The 22562-nt window shown below is 42.7% G+C and overlaps 2 protein-coding genes across 4 annotated transcripts in view; one reads left to right on the top strand and one right to left on the bottom strand.

The window, feature by feature from the left end:
* LOC140064154 (transcription factor Sox-12-like) overlaps positions 1-22562 on the top strand; it is a 68854-nt gene that overhangs the window by 1127 nt on the left and 45165 nt on the right. The gene's annotated exons all lie outside the window — the stretch shown is intronic.
* LOC140064153 (purine nucleoside phosphorylase-like) lies at positions 2975-14030 on the bottom strand. Its single transcript, XM_072110748.1, has 6 exons — positions 13882-14030; positions 11137-11300; positions 9287-9390; positions 8065-8240; positions 7520-7710; positions 2975-3398 (listed from the first exon to the last, which is right to left on the bottom strand). Exons 1-6 carry the CDS (start codon positions 13902-13904, stop codon positions 3178-3180), a joined length of 879 nt encoding a protein of 292 aa, XP_071966849.1. The 5' UTR covers positions 13905-14030; the 3' UTR covers positions 2975-3177.

Genomic DNA, 22562 nt, shown 5'->3' with positions numbered 1-22562 from the left:
AAACTAAAAAAATTATAGATATTTCAAGGTGGGGAGTGAAAAATGGAAACGCAAAAACCAAAAAGGGGTAACACCTATAGAGCCTGGAGCGCCTCCTGCTTATTTGCATAATTTTAAATGCCCTTTTTTGGTAAAAATCCTAGCATAAGAAGCTAAAAGAATTGCAGATCCTGCTGGAGGGAGCACACACAATTATGTCAGCCTGGTGTTAGATGTCCTTTAACCCCTTATCACCGACACTAGTTTTCAGCTCAATGACCAGACTCGATTTTTCAAATCTGACAAGTCTCACGATAATTGGTTATAACTTCGGAACGCTTTAACATATCCCGGTGATTTTGAGAATGTTTTCTCGTGACACATTGTACTTCATGTTAGTTATAAAATTTAAGTGATAAGTTTTGCATTTCGTTCTGAAAAAAGTGAAAATTTGGCAAAAGTTTGTAAAAATTCTTCATTTTCCAAGTTTGAAATGTTCTGGTTTCCAGACAAGATGTAAAACTACCCAAAAAGTTTGATAATTAACATTTACAGAATATCTGCTTTATGTTGGGATGATAATTTATGCTTCCGGTCATTTTTCTAGGATGTTATGAGGTGCAGAACTTTAGGTGCGATTTTTCTTATTTTCATGAAAATTGCCAAAACTCACATTTTGAGGGACAACTCAGCTTTCAAGTGACTTTGAGAGGCCTAAATAATAGTAAAACCCCATAAATTACCCCACTATAGAAACGTGACCCCTCAACGTATGTAAAACAACTTCTATTAAGTCTATTAACCCTTTAAGTGTTTCACATGGGTTAAAAAATATAGACCTGCGATTTAGAAACTATTGAATTTTTTTGGAAAATACATTCATTTAGGCCAAAACTGAAATTTTCAGAATAAATTAAATGATGAAACGCACTGCAACGCTTGATGCCCAATTCCTCCCGAGTGTACTGATACCCCATATGTGGTGGTAAACTGCTGTACGGGCGCACGGCCAAGTATAGAATGAATGGAGGTGCCATTCACAGCAGATTTGTATTGTCACATTGTACGACCTATAAATTTTTATTTTTTTTGGTAATACAAACATATGAGGGCTTATTTTTTATGGGATGAGATACAATGTATATATAATTCATTTTGGGGGTCTAAAGCTTATTCTTGAGATTTTATTAACTATTTCAAGGGGGACACAAACAAAATCATCAATTTTTATTTTGGATTGTTAGCATTTTTTTTCCCCCCGCTCACCGTAATGTAAAAATAATATTTTATCTTTATTCTCTGGTTCACTACGATTGCGGTGATTCCTCATTTATATAGTTTTTCTTATTTTTGCTTAATTTTCCTGAGCAAAACCAATATTGGAGAAAATCGCATTGTTTTTACTATTGACAACTTTTCAGGGCCATAACTTCTGTATTTTTCTGTTGTCAGATCTGGTTGAGGCCTTATTTTTTGCGAAAACAGTTGTTCTTTTCAGTCGTATCATATTAGGGAACGTAACTTTTTTTGATCACTTTTTAGAACATTTTTTGTGATGGTGTTTGATGAAAAATTGTATATTATGGGAAGTTTTTTTTTTACGTAGTTCACCGAGCGGGTTCAATATTGATTCAGATTTATTGTACAGATTAATACGGACGCGGTGATACCGAATATGTATGTTTTTGTGTTTTATTTACTGTATATGCATTTCATGTGTTACTGGGGAGATTATGGGACTTTTATTTTATTTATTTAATTATATTATAAAAAGTTTTTTTTTTTTTTAACTTTTTTACATTTTCCACATTTTGGCTTGAATAAGCGATCATCCGATCACTTATTCAAGCCTCTACACTGCAATACACTTGTATTGCAGTGTAAAGTGTAAGTAACTGAGCATGCCGCGCATGCTCAGTTACTTACAGCCGGGTCCTGCCAGGAAGGCAGGACCCGGCGAGAAGAGGAGCCGACAGCCTCGGGTCACTCGTCGGGACCCGGGGCAGCGGCAGGAGGGATCGGATCCCCCGGTAAGCACACCGGAGGGTCCGATCCACGGGGGACACACTTGCACGCCGCGGTCATGCTTGACCGCGGCGTGTAAGGGGTTAAACACCCGGGATCTGAGTTTTTCCGATCCCGGGTGTTAGTGCCGGGTCTGGGCTGTGATATCACAGCCCGACACCGGCACTAAACTGACCCGATGTCCCGAAATCTTCTTCTGACGCGGCGCCGTAGAAAGGCGTCGCGTCAGAAGAAGTACCCTTAATGACCGCCGTAGAATCCCGATAGGGCGGTCATTAAGGGGTTAAGTATTGGCCTTTGATGCACTGGTCATATGACCTTGCAAGCAGCAACACCTCAGTGAATCCCGGCCGGACCCGAATCAGCGTCTGAGAATCCGCCGCTGGATCGTGACTGGACCGGGTAAGTAAATGTGCCCCACTGAGTTATTTGTCTGCATTTGACATCACTGGGATTCCCTAAGCAGAGGGGTGAGTTGCATCTTCCCTGTATGTCTGTATTTTACATAAACACAAATTCAAATTAAAAAAAAAAATCAACTGCAGTGCTGCCAGCCATAGTCTAATCTGGGAGAGGGGGTGGCGTTAGCCATAGTCTATTGGTTTGTTTCTAAAGAAGACGAAAAAAAAGTTTGTTTACTCGTTGTTCAAAACATGAAGTAAGAACACTATAATTTGCTATTGAAGCACAGAAAACACTGGTTGTAATGTTTTTTCTTATATAAATAGCCATCTATTAACCCTTATACACCTAGGAGTTATATATTTGTATATCCTCCTCCTCCTTGTCTAAAAATACTCAAAAATCAGTGTGGGAGGAAACCAGAGGACCCGGAGGAAACCCACACATTTACGGAGGGAACATACAAACTCTTTGCAGATGTTGACCTGGGTGGGACTTGGGCCCACTGGAGGATTGTCTGGTACTCGGCTTGGCCTGTCTGAACCTGTATATGAACCACATATGATACTTACTGGTCAATTCCATTTTATTTATTAAATATTAAAAGATCTTTCATTTCTACAATGTACAGCAATACAACATAAAGGGGAATATATTTTATAATATAACTCCCAAGTTGCTATAATCTGGAGTCAGGAGAATATGGTGGGAGTTGACACATGTTTTCAACTGGTAAATGCGTGGCATTTAGCGCCAAGTTCTTCATGCAGTTTATTGGTTGTTCTCCTCCTTGAATTGGATGCTTCTCACCAGTTCGGTAATAAGAGTCTGTAGAAGGTGCGACCGCTGCTTCCCCACCTCCAGGACACTGCTGTGGTTTACCGATTCTTGAATCTCATAAGCCTGGGCTACCCGGTTAGTAATCAGCGAGAGACCAAATACCCGCATCCCACAATGCTTTGCAACCACCACTTCTGGGGCTGTACTCATACCTGCATGGATAATGATAATAATTATATTTGAAACAATAAGTATATAAATCATGGTCAGCATTTTTCTAATATACTGATGCATGTGTATGAATACATTTGAAATCTACACTCGGGGTCAGACTGGCCCATCAATAAGAATAAAATGATGATGTATAGAGCACCATCATTGCGCCTTTTATGCTTCTATTTGAATTATGTCTTCCAGCCTGCTAGCATCACTTAGAAGCAGCAGTGGGAGAAAGAAGAGAAGAGCTGTAGTGGAACAGGCAGAGCTAAGTATCTAATATAAATGTTTTAATACGCTGCAAAGAGGAGAGGGGGCCACACTGAGAGGGGGGTTAAGAGAGGGCCCTGACTAAAAATAGGGCCACATGAAGAGGGGATCACAATATGAAGGTGCCTGCAAAATGAGTGGGAGATGAAAGGGGACAAAGAAGGAAGGAACTTCTGGGGAGAGTGGATAAGAGAAGGTCTTGATTGAGAGGTGGCCGCACTAAGAGTAAAAAGATAGGAGGGGGGGGGCAATGACAGGATGACAATATAAGGGGGAGAAGAAGGGGCCACAAATTGAGGTTGGCACAATACGAAGGGTGTGAAAGGGGGGACTCTATGTGGAGGAGATGAGGGGTGGCCTACAAAATGAGGGGGAGATGAGAAGAAACAAACAGATGAGAGGGGGCCACACTGTGAGGGTGAGATGAGAGGAGCCACAATATGAGGGGAAAATGAGAGGGGTCACAATATGAGGGGTAGATGAGAGGGCAAACAACATGAGGGATAAGAATAAGATTGTGGGCAAAAATTAGGGATATGGTAAAAATTATGAGTAATTATAAAAGGGCAAAAATGAGAGGATCACAATAGAAGGGAGAGAAGAGGGGTCCCTGCAAATGAATGGGTGATGAGAGGGGACAAAGAAGAGGAGAATTTGATAAGAGAGGATTCTGACTGAGAGTGCCTGCACTAGGAGGAGGGAAATTAAAGGGGGCAATGAGGGGATCACAATATGAGAGGGAGAAGTGAAGGCCACAATTTGAGGGGTGCACTATAGGAATGGAGGTGAGGAGGGGGACTCAATATGACAGGGAGATGAAAGGGGGCCATATTGTGAGGGTCAAGTGATAGGGGGTACAGTTTTAGGGGGAGATGACAGAGGAAATGTATTTCAAGCATATCTGGAGAATCTCCTCCCTGAACACGTATATGTTTAGAGTTAAAAGCTATAGCTATAAACACATAAGCGTTGGGGTGAAATTACATTTTTTACAGTGTTATACAGCTGACAACCACAGCGTAACCCCTCTCCAGAAATAAATTCTTTGATGGGTGCAGTTTCCAAAGCAAGGTCACTTCTCAGGGGTTTCTATTGTACTGGGGCTCTGCTAACACGATATGGCACCCCAAAATCCCAAAATCTAGTGAAAATGGAGCTCCAAAAGCTACATTTTGGTATTTCCATTATGAGCCATGCCGTGTACCTAGCCTGTGGAATATTGCCACATATGGGGTATAGCTTTACCCGGGATTACCCGCATAATGATTTTTGACATCGTTGTCCCCAGTGGTATGAGTTTGGCAAAGTATATTTGGCACTAATGCAATTTTACCATTTATTTTGTATTAAATTTGGACCAGCACCTCAGGAGTTAAAATGCTCACTACAACCCTAGATAAATTCTTTGAGGGGTGTAGTTTCCTAAATGGAGTCATCTTCAGGGTTTTCTATTGTACTGGTACCTTAAGAGCGCTGCAAGTACATTATAGTAAATTGTGGTACCTGAAAACATTTGTAGCCAAATTGGCCCGCCAAAAACCCGTTAACTTTAACCCAAAAAAAAAATTACCTTTAAAAAATATTTTACAAAATAAGAAAAATATAAAAATGTTAATTCATTTTTATTAATTAATGGTTGTAGTAATGAGTATGTCAATTTGTAACAGCTTACACAGCTCTGTACACTGAACTATGAAAAATTTGTCGTAAAAGTATATGGCAAAACAAAGAATTACTTTTTTTTTTTTACAAAAGATTTCCATTTTTTTAGAATTAAAGCATAATAAATCCTATATAAATTTGGTATTTCCATGATCGTACCCACCCAATGAATAAAGGGGAGGTGTAAGGATATAAAAACAAAGCTTGTAGGAATATTTAGCAAATGTGTTTTTTGCCACATTGGAATTTTTTTCCAGCTTCCCTATACACTGAAGAAAATATAAAATGGTGCCTGAAGAAAGTACAAATTGTAAGACCACAATGACAGGGAGGTGACAGCTGGTTTCCTCCTTGCACACAGTATAAGGCCATAGTCCAGTTAAACTGTTTGTCATGTTCAGCCTTGACATATGAGAGTCTGTTTTGGATACACAGTTCTGAGAAGAGACGTACTAGTATCAGTGACTGGGAGGACACTGATATTTGCAGGTCTTCCTTGTGTAGTGTCCAGCAGCAAATTTCAAAATTTTCATTTACTCATTTTTTTTTGTGTGAGAGCAGTCTCTTTTATACCCTTGAAGGAAACCTACCACCACGGATCTACCTATAAAGGTAGATCCGGTGGCAGGTTCATCTAATGTATAGTAGTATAGCCCTTTTTAAGGCTAATTCTTTCGTGGCCCAGAACTTTAATAAAATTTTATTTCCCCAATATGCAGTAGCTGGAGCAGAGGCTACACGGCGCAGCTACTCCACACCCCAGTAGCCTCTGGGGTTCCGCCTACCAATGCATCTTCAGCGTGCAACTACGAGGAGCTGCGCACACTCGTCTGCGAAGCTGGATTCTGCGCATGCGCACAACGCATGCGCTGCGCTGTCTCAACTCTGAAGCCGGAGCTACTGCGCATGCGCAGAACCCAGCTTTGCTGACGAGTGCGTGCCTCTCTTCGTAGCTGTATTCATTGGTAGGCAGAATGAAAGAAGCTAGCCTCTCCACGCCCCATCTATGGGACTGTAGCCAACCTCCCTGGATGTGGCCTCAGGAGGAAACTTGATGACAAATCAAAGAGATGAATTATATGAATAGTAACAAAAGAGCCCAGAAAAACTTATAAAGCTATTATTGAAGGTGAACTTCATGCTCAAGGACCATCAGTGTTAGACTGCACCATTTGTCGTTGTTTGAGCCAAAGTGGACTTAATGGGAGATGACCAGGGATGACACCATTGCTGAAAACAAATCATTAAATAGGCAAGACCGGAATTTGCAAAACTACATGGTGACAAGCCATAAAACTTCTGGGAGAATATCCTATGGACAGATGAGGCGAAAATACAACTTTTTGGCAAGGCACATCAGCTCTATGTTTACAGATGGAAAAATGAAGCGTATCTTAAAAAAACAACACTGTCTCTACTGTGCAACATGTAGAAGGCTCTGTTATATTCGGGGGCTTATTTGCCGCATCTGGCACAAGGTGTCTTGAATCTGTGCAGGGTACAAAGGAATTTCAAGGGATTCTAGAGAGAAATGTGCTGCCAAGTTTCAGAAAGCTTGCTCTCAGTCACAGGTGATGGGTCTTGCAAAAGGATAATAACCCAAAACACAGAGTTAAAAACACCCAAGAATGGCTAAGAGGAAAACATTGAACTATTCTGAAGTGGCCATCTATGAGCCCTGAGCTAAATCCAATTGAGCAATTTTGGAAGGAGCTGAAACATGCCGTCTGGAAAAGGCACCTCTTAAAACCCTAGACAACTGGAGCAGTTTGCTCATGAGGAGTGGCCCAAAATACCTGCTGAGAGGTGCAGAAGTCTCATTGACAGTTACAGAAATTGATTGCAGTGATTGCATCAAAAGGCTGTCCAACAAAATATTAAGTTATGGGAACCATCATTTCTGTCCAGGCCTGTTTCATGAGGTTTATTTTTTTTAATTCTGTTGAAGCATGATTGAAAAGCAATGTCTATCTTTCATTTGTTCATTTTCATAGAAATATAATTTATTTTTACTTTTGTCAGATTCAAGTTATTTCTGTGACTATTGTGGGTTTTTCTTTCATCAAACAATGGGTACCAACAATTTTGTCCACATGTGTCTACTTTGACATAGAGGGCAGTGTTTTAGCAATCATAATTGATAGCAGTCTGGTATTGCCTTGGTCATTTATTACACACCACTTACCTACAGCATCTGCCCCAAGCTTCTGCAGAAACCTGGCTTCTGCAACTGACTCGAAATTTGGCCCACCCACCATACAGTAAACTCCTTCATGGGTAAGATCTGCCTGACCAAGCTTACGGGTGATTTCCAAAGCAGTAATGCGCAGGTCATGGTCATACGTGTCCCAGAGTGAAGGAAATCGTGGGCCAAACCTGCAAGGTAATTGATAAAGTGTTACTCCTCTAAGAAATTGCAGAAATCATGGATCCTTAGAGAACATACATGCACCCAACCCTTGTTTCACATACCGAGTTAGGAAGCTGCTTCACAGACGGTATTTACTGTATTACCAAGGAAGCAGCTTCAGTTTATTGCATAAGACATTACATTGCCTTGGCTTCTGCTGAATCTCTACAGTGTTGCGTGTAACCCATCTAGTTACGGTATCTAGATTTTACTCTTCAGGTTTTGTGGACTGACAAGCTAAAGGGACATAGGGCTGTTTGTCACTAGTTTAGACATGGGGCTGTTTTGTCACAAGTTTAGATCACCCTTATGACTGTTACCTCTCATCATTGGGTCCTGTCAGAGGGTTCAAGGCAGCTAGTCCTGGCATGTTGATGTGATCCCGGATTATCATTAAATCTCCTGGTCTATACTTCTCGCAGAGCGATCCTGCAGCATTTGTTACCATCAGGACCTTTACTCCTAGAAGCTTGAACACTCTGATTGGGAAAGTGACCTAGAGAGACATTGCCAGAATGTCACAGACTGTCAAGGTAAAAAGTAATATATACAGACAGTATAAACTGAGCAATTATTTGTTCGTAAAAAATGTGAGAACTGAATCCTTTACCTATGGAAAGGGTAATTCAAAAGTCCCAGGATACCCTTTTATTTCAGAAACAAAAGGAAACATGACATATCCGAATACAGGCAGTCCCCTACTTAAGGACAACCGACTTACAGACGACCCATAGTTAAAGACGGACCCCTCTGCCCCCTGTGACCTCTGTTGAAGCTCTCTGGATGCTTTCCTTTAGACCCAGGCTGCAATGATCAGCTGTAAGGTGTCTGTAATGAAGTTTTATTGATCATCCTTGGTCCAATTACAGCAAAAAAATTTGAAACTCCAATTGTCACTGGGTCAAAAAAAAATGTCTTTATCTACAATACAGTTTCGACTTACATACAAATTTGACTTAAGAACAAACCTATGGACCATATCTGGTATGTAACCCAGGGACTGCCTGTATTCCAGTAAGTAATGGGTGTAGGTTGTTACAACTGTTGAAAAAGGCTCAGGAGAGCCGAAATGCATCAGGAATATTAAATGGATGCTATACTTTATGAAAAATCGTACCTCCAATGAAAAGAAGTTAAAAGCTGGCTATATTCACACCACCGTTGCCCGCCGTACCGTAGCTGCTCACCCCCGCACCTCTCCATAGAGGAACATGGCGCACAGCGCTGTATGCCGAGAAAAGGTAGGACATGTGCTGCACTGTAATGCTCCCAAAGGGCGCCGTGTGTGCCCATTGCCGTCTATAGAGGACATATGCCTTATATACGTCCCCCATACGGCAGTGTGAATGCAGCCTCAGGCTGATTATCCCTAGCAACAGACTTTTATTATAATCTGATTGACACTGTGCTGAGAGGAAGCAGTCAGTTAATGTTACAGGGCCTTCAAATAGGATTGGGGTTACATAAAGTACAGCATTTTGACGAAATATTATAACTTAAGCTCATCAGGAGATTGTCACATGCATAGATCTCAGAACTTACTTTCCACAGAGGATATCCTTCATAGACATGGAATCGTCCTTTCATACAGACACATGACTTGTCCTGCAGAACGCCAAACACCAACTGCCCAGAGTGTCCTGCAACTGAAATCAGCAAAGAGTCCATATAGAATCACATATCAAGCTCTGATATTTTACATTTTTAGTAAAAATAAAATGAAATGTAAAATAATAGAATTTTAAAAAAACATGTCTGCAATTACATCACCCAAGTGTTATTATTCAACTTTCTCAAAATCCTTAACTCAATTCCTGATATTAACACAGAACTACAGATGTATAATGTGTCTATGTGTGTATAATAATATTATACTACATTTCATGCATTGTTCTGGCCTCCCTTCCTGAAAGTGGCCGGGTGGTGTAAAAGCACATTTTGTGCCGTTTTTTCAACTGTGTGTTAAAGGGAACCTGTCATTTAAATTGAAACACCCAAAATAAATATTTCATTAAAAAAACTATGATTGAAATCATTGCCCTTATTCCTAAATGATTTTCTATCGATGTTAGAAAATCAGCTTGCAAACCTCTATGCATCCAAGGTGAGTCCAAAAATATTACTGGAGTCCTGAAAATCTAATTTTACTTGCAGTGCCCTTCCTCCTTGTTCCTGATTAACAGGTCACACTGCCAGGACATGCTGCTATATGGAAAAAGTACTAGGGATTGTCAGCCAGTATTTAACTACAGACATATACAGCACTGTTTAGTTATTATTCGAGGTAGAAAAAGCTGTTGAAGATCTTGTACCTGGTGACTTGCTTGAAAGACAGCTCTTTTACATCATTGAGCACTTCATGGTGTTTAATCCAGTAACATTAACATCTAACGCATGTATGTATCTGATCACATGAATTCACAGCATGAATTCATGGAGGATAGGGAGTAGTAAATGCCTGGCAGGTCCGTATAGATCTGAGACTATACAGGGGGGAGCTGAAACTGTGTACAGGGAGGATCTGAGACTGAATACAAGGGGGGGGGGGGCTGAGGCTAAGTACAGGGGGGGTTGCTGAGGCCGTGTACACAGGGGGTAGAGGAGAGGCCGTGTATACAGGGGGGTAGAGGAGAGGCTCTGTATAAAGGGGGAGAGGAGAGGCTGTGTATTCAGGGGGGCTGAGGCTGTGTATACAGGGGGGTAAGGGAGAAGCTGTGTATAAATGGTAGAGAGGCTGTGTATACAGGGGGGAGTGGCTGTCCATTACTGGGGGAGACTAAATTAGGGCACCTTATTGAATTGTGAGTGCACTATATGCTATAATTTGGGTGACTAAGGTTATGTTGGGAATAGTTTTTTCATTCATGTTGTGAGGATAATATATATTGGAATCACAATCCATTATACTGTAAGTGACTGTGGTATTTTTAGGGCTGCCATATGGAGTTGAAGACATTTCTTTGTGAATACAGCAGTGGAAAACCATGGGCAGGAGAAAGCGTAGCCTACTCCATCCGTACCCTTCCGAATGGAGTAGATGGTCACCTGTAAGGTACTAGAGGTCACTAATATATGTGTCTAATGGCTGACTACTAGTGTGTAAGGTAGCATCACTGTGCGCGCGTTGGGGGGGGGCAGCATTTTCAAGTTTCTCCTCAGGCAGCAAAAAGGCTAGAATCAGCCCTGGGTAAATGTTAATGTTACTGGGAAAGGCATAGGGAGGAGTAGATGGGATGTGAGGGAAACAAATTTTAGCTAAAAAAAGGTTTAATGTTAGTTAGCCATTATTTAATATGGCTCTTTGGGAACCTGTCACTAGCTATATTTGTGAAAAATGTGGTGACAGGTTCCCTTTTAACTACTTTTAGACACTCAGGGTCACTGCAATTTACCTGTACTTGCTGGAAAATGTGGGATCTGACTGTAGTCAAAGATCTTTGGGTTGCTTAATGTTTCTGCAAGGAGACCCAAACCAGAACCACAGATGATGGCAATATCTGGTGGAGACTGGATTTGATCCAGAATCCATCGAGCTGTCTCCTCACAGTCTTCATATCTGTTGAGTGAGCACAAGGAGGCAATGATAAAAAGGCACATTGGTGAAAGAGTTTTGGGGAATAAATAGTTAGAGGAAACAGTAAAATACAGTAAAGTTTAGGTGGTACAATACCTGCATGGATTCTCTCTGTATCAAGGTCAGTTTTGGCAGAATAGTCCAGAATAATTTTAACAATTTTCAACAACAGCCATATTCAGAAGGTAAATAAAAGCATCAGATTAATTGCTATGGGCAACTCTGACATGTTTTTCCTGAGTTTCATACATGATTCAAAAATTGACTATTTGGATGAATATACACTTAACTTCCCCGGTGGGTCGGCTTCACCTCTTGAGGCCCTGATTTATTTATTGCTCTATGAAATCACTGATTTTGTTCACCCCTTCCCAATGTGCTCTGGATTGTCCGGCCGTATGCTACTGAGGAAGAAGTTGGAAACTTCGAAACGCGTCTAACCATAATATACCTTCCATATACTTATAGGATCAGCCGATCCACTATTTTATACAAATTGAAGGTGCGGTGAATGCAGCTTTTATACTCACAATTGCATTGGAAGTTGTATTGGTCTCCACTACTGCGGATTATGGGGCACATTTTCTTACCCGGTCCTGTTACGATCCCCGAGGTGCGTTGTCCGACGAGGATAAAGTCCACTGCAATTCACTAAGATCATGCGCCCGATATCCTGCATGTGCAGCTTCCCCGCTCAGGTCCACCGGAGTTCACCTTCTTCCTGGTGTATGTGAGTGCATGTCTTGCGACACCATTTGAATTTAGTCCGAATCAGTCGGGTTGTCCGACAGCCACACCCCCGATTTGTGTCACATGAAAGTTGGCGCTATTGCGCCAAAAAACCCTGTTAAATGTGGCGCAAAATGGAATTAGTTGGGAAACCCGATGGAAATGCAGTGTACGGACCCTTAGTAAATGTGCACCATTGTGTTCTGTTGCTGAATTGTATTTATAGATTAGTGGTGCGCCACTAACCGCTCTACCAACCACGCTACAGATTGTGCAACAAACCAACAACACGTGCACCACAAACTGCGCCACAAACCAACAACACGTGTGCCAGAAACTACGCCACAAACCAGTGACATATTTGCTAGAAGATTCCTGTGCACTTGGTCCCCTGTGACCAGTGGTGCCACAAACAAGTAATACACAAATGCAGCAACTTTGATTGAATCTCGTCATAAAGAGACGGCAATCTCTAAACCCAGCACAAGACTCTACACAATAACGCTGGAGGATAAATGGAGGTCATATAAAACATGTTTTTCTGAGCTTGGAAACTTTTTACTGTTTTATTTTTATCTGGACATTAGTGCAATATACAGCAAACTTTATCAACCATCCTATGATTTGGATGTTATCTTATAAATAACTGTGTCTGGACATTTTGGAGTATTATATTTGGGCGATTTAGGTTTTTTACCTCAAATAGAAGTTGTAGTGCCAATATAACATTTTACTATATATAATATCTATTGTCTATTTATAATCAATATAGTACAAATTATTTTATATTTTTTAATATGTTTATTTTTATAAAAATGTGACTACAGTGTTTTGTAGTTTGAGTACCAGCTACCTAAGTCTGTTGCACAGCAAACTTAGACCATTGCCATTCTTTTTCAATTGTTTATCACATAGAAAATAATGGGGCAGATTTATCAAGGTTTCTGAAAGTCGGGATATTCTTAGTTGCCCATGGCAACCAATTACAGCTCAGCTTTCATTTTACCAGTGCTCATGAATGTTTTAAAGGGGAGATGTGATTGGCTGCCATGGGCAACTAAGAATATTCTGACTTTCATACAGCTTGATAAATCTGCCCCAATATGTCCATGTCCTCAGATCTAATCTTCTTGCTACAATAATATGATACATAATACCATTTAAAAATGTTATCCACATTGTCTACAAGTGATTCCTTAAAAAGCAGGAAACCTACCATTTTAAAAAAACAGATTGAAAAACTATGATGTGAACATTTTTGAAAAAATGGGACTTTGTAGCATGTTAACATACAAAGGAACTTGTATATAGATACTCTTAACAGCTCTATTTGATGTTAATTCTCTATGCATCAGCACATTTCGTAGAATACGTTCATAGTCTCCTGCTTTACTGCAACTATTCTCCCACCAAAAGTTTTGGACCATACTGTAGCCTTTAAATGTATGCACAATGATAATACTGCGTCTTTGCAATATAATTGTGGTCTGCTGATGTCACCAATTTGTTTTTACTTCTGTTACTAAGCAACAACCCAAAAACTTAAAGGCCAGTAAGGAAAATGTGATTCCCTCCATTTTACCTGATTACCCTTTACCATAGTAAAATTGAGAAACATTCCTATTTGAATCCGATTTTTTTTATACACAGGTTATATTACATCTGATCTTGTGCATCCAGTCATTACAGCATCTCACAACTCCATGTCCTTAATCAAAGAGTAAATATGCATCATACATATTCCGTTGCATATAATGTATATATTAGAATTGGAGGAGTAAAGGTAATTGCCCACATATATGACCAAAGCATTTCCCCAGTGGAGAACTCTTACCTGAGGTCCTCCTTGCTGTGCATAACTAACCAGTGTGTCTTCTTGCATACAGACTGAAGTTTCTGCAGCAATTGCCTCTCTTAACTAGCTATATAAGGATGTTTAAATGGCCCGAGGCCAGAGTTAATCATTTGCATGGGACTGGCGTACAGCTACGGTTGAAGTGTGGGAGAGACAGGGGTGTGTTGTGCAGCCTCTGATTGGTCACGAGCTATGACATGTCACTGTCTAATCCACAATTTGGACCGGTTGTATCCAATTAAAGAGGCCATAATAATAGATATCTGTGATAATCTTCTTATGTCTATTCTGACATTGAATTTAGAAATAACTGAAATTGATGCTGGGTTTAAACTTGGTTGATTTTTATTTCAAGATGTTCAAGAGAAGAGTTGAAAGGTTCTTCGTCTTTGAGAGTTTTTCTTACAGAAATTGCTAAATTTAAAGAAACTGTGTCTGTACTGATTAACAGAGCAGGATCCACAAAAAATAAATGAAAATCACGGGTCCTGGAAGTCATCAAATCCTTTTACATGTACCTCTTGGGGAACAGGGATCCAGCTCAAAATGTTATGTTGGTTTGCCTTGCTGAACTTCTCCCTGAACCAGGGATAGTCCTTTGTCATGTTTTTTGACAGAAGTGATCAAAGAACAGGGAGTTAAATTAGTGATTAATATTGTTTAGCTCCAAAAAATCTCCAGGTTTAATGACTTAACCGGCCTTCTGTGACCATATCACTGTTCTCGGGCCGTTGCAGCCAATCAGAAACTCACTGGAAAGGAGCTCTGGCAGTATGCCATAGTCAGGGAGGAAATCAAACCCATCTTGTTGCCAAAATGTAAAAACCCAGTTCGTTTTTGTTTTTACTGTTTTTATTACTAAAACTATTCAAAGATGCCCAAATGTATCATTTATTGAAATGAAGGAATCTCATAAGTGCCAATACATAGTAATAGCATATCAAATATAGTAGTCTGGATCTCAGAGTGACCAACTGCACATTCAGTAGTTTCTATGTACACAAAGGGATTCAAATGGATTCAATACTGGTCTAGGGTTTGTATTATTATTCATTGCTTAAGCTGGGTCCTTTCTTATGATTTATCTTGTATGGAGTATGGAGTCACCTATTCTTAATGGAAGATTGATAAACCATGAAGAAGCAGTAACACTCATAGAAATACTTCACTCGCTTCTAAAGGCTCATTGGTGTGAGTGCCAGTTATCAGACTCCTGCCAATATGACAATAATCACCTTTCCTAAAGATAGATGATAATTGTAAAATAAATCCTGCAATACTCCTTAAGAGAGTAACAAAGGGATGGCATGATTCTGAGTTATAAGAAAAACGACCAAGAACATCTATTCAGTACAAGTATTTACTGAACCAGCAATGACATGAGAACTGACAGAACCTCATCTTAATCCAGCAGACTTAAGTCAGACTGCCAAGAGAGGATACTCTGCACTGATTGAATTTATCAATTATGCACCCTCCCCAGCACATCTTTTATCAGGAAATGACGGAATCTTGTGATCTCAATTAAATAACACAAAGAAGATTGTTGTAGGCTTACATATATCAAGACCATAGCTTATCCAATATCCTGCACATATGCACTATGTGTTAGTGTGTGCATTAAATTAACTGCATCAGAACATTTTTACATTTTATATAGTGGCATTTATAAAAATTCTAATACCAAGAGCTGATAGTCTCGAGTAGCATTAATCATGGAACAACATTGATTGGGCAGATTTTCTAAAAGTGTATAAAGATTAGACAGTGCAAAGTTTTAGGCCGGTGATACACAAGCAAGTTTGGACCAATAAACCTGCTCCGTATATCTCCTGGATATACTGAACTGAAGTAACTGCTGAATCAGATGGTCAAGGTATCTAAATCTGTCTAAAATGAAAACAGGATTAACTTTGAATCTCCTATTTTTTGCTTTGTTAATCCATAAAAGATGCACCAAAATGTTGGTGCATGTGCATAACCCCGAAAAGGTGTAACATCATTAAGAATCAAGAAAGGGATTTCAAGAAAAAAAATAAAGGCAGGTTTCTGTCATAAACAGACTGATAAATCTTCCCCACAGTGGCGTGAGTAGAGTCCAAAAAAGTGGAGATGTGTCCTTTGTCTAGATGCAGGGCTGTTTCTGCAGTTTTTAGGTAAATTATTCTACAGGGTTAGGCTACATTCACACTAACGTATGGGGGACGTATATACGGCCGACGTATATACGGCCGATATACGTCCCCCATAGGCAGCAATGGGCGCACGGCACCCTACGGGAGCGGTACGGTGCCGCACACGTGCGGCACCGTACCGTTCCGTACCCGGGAAAAAGATAGGACCTGTCTTATCTTTTTCCGTAATACGGCGCCATGCGCCATAGGTTGCTATGGAGAGGGGCGGGGGTGAGCTGCGCTCACCTCCTCCTCCTCTCCCCGTACACTGCCGTTGCACGGTACGGGCGGACAACGGCAGTGTGAATATAGCCTTAATCTCATAAACCTCTTCAGAGCACTGAGCACACTTGCATTGATGTTCATGCTTAGGTACGCGGTGCTGTCCTACTTATGCATGAACGGCATAACCAGCCACGCTGTGCGGCGTGCCTTCCTCTCACCACCACACCGTTTCCCCGCCACTGCACTGCATCGGAGCCCCTGCGCTGCATAGAAAAAGATGCTATAAAAAGTACAGGAAGCTGCTGTAGCTGCTTTATGGTGTATCATGACCTGATGGCTACCCCTGTGAGAGATGGTTACATGAGCTACCTCTATGAGAGATGGCTACTGGGCTACCCCTGTGAGAGATGGCTACTATGGCTACCCCTTTGAGAAATGGCTACCACTGTGAGAGATGGATACCCCTGTGAGAGATGGCTACTGGGCAGCCCCTGTGAGAGATGTCTACCTCTGTGAGAGATGGTTACATGAGCTACCTCTATGAGAGATGGCTACTGGGCTACCACTGTGAGAGATGGCTACCAGGGCTACCCCTGTGAGAGATGGCTACTAGGCTACCCCTGCGAGAGATGGCTACCTAGGCTACCCCTGTGAGAGATGGCTACTATGGCTACCCCTTTGAGAAATGGCTACCACTGTGAGAGATGGCTACTGGGCAGCCCCTGTGAGAGATGTCTACCTCTGTGAGAGATGGTTACATGAGCTACCTCTATGAGAGATGGCTACTGGGCTACCACTGTGAGAGATGGCTACCAGGGCTACCCCTGTGAGAGATGGCTACTAGGCTACCCCTGCGAGAGATGGCTACCTAGGCTACCCCTGTGAGAGATGGCTACTTGGGCTATCCCTTTGAGAAATGGCTACCCCTGTGAAGATGTCTACCCCTGTGAGAGATGGCTACCTAGGCTATCCCTGTGAGAGATGGCTACCTTGGCTACCCCTTTGAGAGATGGCTACCTGGGCTACCCCTTTGAGAAATGGCTACCCCTTTGAGAAATGGCTTCCACTGTGAGAGATGGATACCCCTGTGAGAGATGGCTACCAGGCAAACCCTGTGAGAGATGGTCAGAAAACAAAATAGGCAAGTCTAAAACCTTAATTTTAATATAGCTGAATTGCTGTGCTTGTATTTTGATGATTTCTTTAACAATATCAGCTTTCTGATTGCTCTGATTTACATTGTCTTTCAAATTGCAATTTAGTACCTGCTATGAGTTATTGTAATAGCGCAGCATATAAATACATCACCAGAACCACCATGCCACCATACATAAATAAAGCACCAGGCAGTGGTGTAACTAGAAGATGATGGGCCCCAGTACAAAGTCTGTGCCAGGCCCCGACTATAATGTATGGTTCATAGTAGTGGTCTTCTCATATGGGAAAGTGACACCTAAACCTCTTGGGCCCGGGTGCAACCGCAACCTCTGCACCCCCTCAAGTTACGCCCCTGGCACCAGGACAGAGCTCAGTACATATATACAGCACCAAACAATATATACAGTATCCCAAATGATTTTACCTATTTATTTACAGAACCTGTGTCAGGATCAGTGGATCCTCTGAACCACTGCGGGAGATGGAACTAGCTGACACCTGGGATCGGAGCCCAAGCGGCACCTGGTTTTCACCAGAGCCTGCCACAAAGCGGGTTGGACTTGCTGCGGCAGGATACCACCAGATCGTTCCACAGGAAGCGACCAGCCCGCGGTGGCAGCCGAGGTCGAGGTACCTTAGCAGATGACAGTCTCGTAGTCAGGTCCAGGCACAGGGTAAGGGCAGACGGCAGAGATGCAACGTCAAGTCCAAGTCTGAGGTCAGCAACAGGAGGTCCAGGCAGGTGGGAGCGGGAACACAGGCACACGAAACACAGCAACGCGGAGGAACTAGGGTAACACAGGAATACACAGGAACACAGGAATAATCGCTTGGAAGCTTTCTCTTAGGCTATGAGGCACAAAGATCCGGCAGGGGTTACAGGAAGAGGCAGGCTTATATAGAATTGGGCAATATGGCCAGCGCCAATTAATGGCGCTCTGGCCCTTTAAATTTGGAGAAGGGGATGCACGCGCACAGCGGAGGGGAGCGAGCCAGGAGCCGGGACGAGTGAGATACGCTGGCAGCGCTCTGGCGGGGGCAGGGCAGCACGGGTGAGCCACCCGTGACAGTACCCCCCCCCCTTCAGCCTCCCCCCTCCTCCTAGGCTGGAGGAACCTCTGCAGAAGATTACGATCCAATATGTTGTCCTCTGGCTCCCACGACCTTTCTTCAGGCCCGAACCCCCTTCAGTCAACCAAGAAGAACTGCTTCCCCCTCACCGTCTTCATGTCCAAGATCTCTTTTACCTCATAGGTGTTGGTAGAGTCCGCCACTGGAGTAGGAGTAGGATCTTGCTGGGAGATTCAAGATGACAGGTTTGAGCAGGGAGACATGAAAGGAGTTCGGGATGCGCATGGTGGGAAGAAGGCGCAGCTTATAGGCCACAGGGTTAATACGCTTCAGCACCTCAAATGGACCAAGATAGCGAGGGCCAAGCTTGTAGCTGGGAATCTTCAACCGGACATATTTTGAAGACAGCCACACTTTATCCCCTGGAGAGAAGACGGGCGGAGACCTGCGTTTTCTATCGGCCTGAGTCTTGGTGCGGGTATACACCCGAAGCAGGGACTGACGAGTCTGTTCCCAAATAGCTTTTTTTTTTTATATATAATTGTATTTTTATTGTAGTTTTTCCAAACATTGTAACAACAAATATCAGCATAAGAATAAGCAATAAAATTTTTCAATATAAACACATAAGTACAGATCTTATCGGATCCAGAAACAATGCCCACATCAATCCCTTATTCTGGTTAGGAATTACCCACCCAGCCAATACAATGAATATGCAGCAATCCTCAGGTGCGTAACCACGCAATATAGGATATGTACAATGGTTGAGACCTATATATAAACAAGCATGCATCCCATAGAGCTAACGGAATTGTTGGTCCCACTACCAATGTCTGTGATTATGCGCACCACGTTAGATGCTAATACCTTCTTAGTAAAGACCCAGATAAATTAATAAAGAAGAAAGACCAGTAGTAGAAACACAGGGGTAACATTCATACTTACAATGACGACAAACAACATGCGGGAGGAAACAAAAAGGTGGGTGTCCACGTCACTCTTCCTCATGCCCCAACTCCTCCGCCCAGAAGTGATCCCATTGATCCCATACTTTATCAAAAGCTAAAGTGCGGTCATTCAGGGAGGCTGTCATGGATTCCATCGTGCGGATTCCCCTTATTCTAGAGAGAAGGTCTAAGCGGGAGGGGGGAGCTTGCCGTTTCCAGAATTGCGATATCAGACACCTTGCTGCAGTGAGTATGTGTAAACACATCTTGGTGGTTGCCTTACCAAAGGCTGGGGGGAGACGTTCAGTAGGTAGAAGAGGGGGGAAAGTGGGACGTCCACCGCTGTGACTGCTTGGATAAGGGTCCTCACCTCTTGCCAAAAGGGCTGAATAAATAGGCAGCACCAGAAAATATGTTGGAGGGTCCCACCAGCGAGGCCACAACGCCAACAAGTGTCAGGTGTATCCGGGAATAGTTTGTGAAGTAAGGAGGGTGTATGGTACCACTGCAACATTAATTTGTACTGGTTTTCCTTGTGTGTAGCGCAACGAGAAGTCTCTGCACTATGCCCTCCCACCTGGCCATATATGGATGCGTGACCGGTTCTTCCGGATCTGGGTGTAATAACACCATGTAGATATCTGATATAAGACCAGCAGTGTGAGTGGCATTTTTGCAAATATGTTCAAAAACCGTGGGTATCGAAACCGCCTCAGTGCTCTCCAGAGATTGCAACAGGTGCCTAACCCGCATGTAGTAGAGGTTGGCGGAGGGCGGGAGATGGAACTTGTCTCGCAGGGTGTCAAGGTAAAATCTTCCTATCTCGGTAGTCTATAATATCTGCAAACCTAAATAATCCCTTCTCATGCCAGGGCTTGGAGTCCTGTCCGGTTCCCACATAATGCAAAGAAGGGGTGTGTAAAAAGGACTGCATTGGAGAACACTGTGACACCAAGGCAAATCTGCTTGTGCAGGCTCTCCAGATTTTAATTGTAAAGGCGATGGGACCTAGTAAGGAGCTTGACATCGGGGGTGGCTTTTTAGACCAGAGGTAGGAGTTGGGGTGAAATGGGGCTAACCACAATTTCTCAATCTCCATCCATTTGGAGAATGCCCACAAGGTGGACCAGGCCGGAATGCGTCTCAGGTGGGTCGCCCAATAATACTTAATTATGTCTGGTACCGACAAGCCTCCCTTAGATTTATGGGCTAACAAGACTGACTTGGAAATCCTGTGTCTCTTTCTGGCCCATATAAAATGTAGGATCAGCGCCTGCAGAGACCGTAGGGCGCTCAGCGGGACCGACACTGGTAATGTTTAAAAAACATAGAGCAATTTGGGCAGGATGGTCATTTTGATCGCTGCTATTCTGCCAAAAAGGGACAAGGGGAGAGTGTTCAATTGTATTTGAAGGTGGATTTAAGGTTATCTAATGAGGCTTGCGGTAGGTTAAGCGGCAGAGCCTCCGTCTTGGAGGTGTTAACTTTGTTGCCAGATAGGTGTCCATATTGCACTAACCGCGCTCGTAAATTGGGCAGAGAAATAAGGGGTTGGGTTATGGTGAGCAGAATATCATCCGCAAACAGCGCAAGTTTAAATTCCTTATCCCTAAGTGTGATGCCATGGATATTGGAATCCTGCCGGATGATGGAAGCTAAGGGTTCTATGCAGAGTATGAACAGAAGGGGGGACAGTGGGCAGCCCTGCCGCGTACCATTACGTATCCGCAGAGGTGGGGAAGAGGCATGTGGGAGCTTGATTTGAGCTGTGGGATTTGAATATAGCCCTTTCAGAGCCTGAAGGAAGGGACCCTTTATGCCAATTTGTTCCAATACCTGGAACATAAAAGGCCAACTAAGGCGGTCAAACGCCTTTTCCGCGTCTAAGCTTAGGACCAGTGCTTGGTCGGCCCATTTGTTAACCAAGTCAACAAGGTCAATCGTTCTCCTAGTGTTGTCACCTCCCTGCCGGCAAGGAACAAACCCAACCTGATCCTTATGGATTAGCTGGGGAATCCATTGAATCAAACGATTGGCCAATAATTTTGTGAATATTTTCAAATCCGTATTTAAGAGTGCTATTGGTCTATAATTGGCACAGTCAGTCGCATCTTTCCCCGGCTTGGGGATAACAGTGATGTATGAGTGAGTGAGGGTCTCAGGCAGGGGTTCTCTTTTAAGGAAGGCATTGAACACCTTCGTCATTCGGGGCAACAACACATCAGAGAAGACTTGATAATACAAGTATGTGAGTCCATCCAGACCCGGGGACTTCCCATTAGGCATTTCCTTTATTACCTCCGCTATCTCATCTGATGTTCGTTCTGAGTTAAGGACCTCCGCGGCCCCCTGAGACAACCCTGGAAGGGAGCACGAATCTAAAAAATTAACCAGAGCTGTTTTCCTAGGGCCCTCTTCTCGGGGTAGGGTGTCTGGCAGGGAGTATAGTTTAGCGTAAAAGTAATGGAAACGGGACGCTATTGCCCTTGGGTCATGAAGTAAGCCCCCCTTAGAGTCCCGTATGACATGCGGAACTTGGTGGTCCCCCTTTTCCCTCAGTTGCTTTGCTAAAAGGGAGTGTGGCTTATTGACTTGCTCATAATATCTAGTAACTACCTAGTAACCTAGTTACCTAGTAACTACCTACCTAGTAACTAACTAACTATCTAGTAATATCTAGTAACTTCTCTACCGCTTGGGTTTGAATTTCCCGAAGCTGCTCCCTCGTCTCCGTCAGCTGGCGTAAGCGACTCCTAGTGGGTTTAGCTAGTAGTGCTGCCTCTTGTTTACCTATCTCCTTTCGTAACTCCCTTTCCAAGTGCAATCTATTCTTTTTGAGTCTAGCCCCTTGCTCAATACAGTGCCCCCTGAAAATTGCTTTGTGAGCTTCCCATATCATAGGAATGGAGGGTATGGAATCCTCATTAAATTGGAAATATTCCTTCAGGGCTGCAGTAAGCTCTTCTTTAATTAGGGGTTTTTTAAGAAGGGACTCATTCAGGTGCCAATGGCAGGCCTTTACTGTGGAGAAGTCCTCCCTTAGCGTCAGATAGACTGGCGCGTGGTCCGACCACGAGATATC

The sequence above is a fragment of the Engystomops pustulosus genome, chromosome 6, assembly GCF_040894005.1.
Source record: "Engystomops pustulosus chromosome 6, aEngPut4.maternal, whole genome shotgun sequence".
Classification (NCBI taxonomy): domain Eukaryota; kingdom Metazoa; phylum Chordata; class Amphibia; order Anura; family Leptodactylidae; genus Engystomops; species Engystomops pustulosus.
Note: the sequence above shows the minus strand (reverse complement) of the source record. Positions and strands in the feature narration are given on the sequence as shown.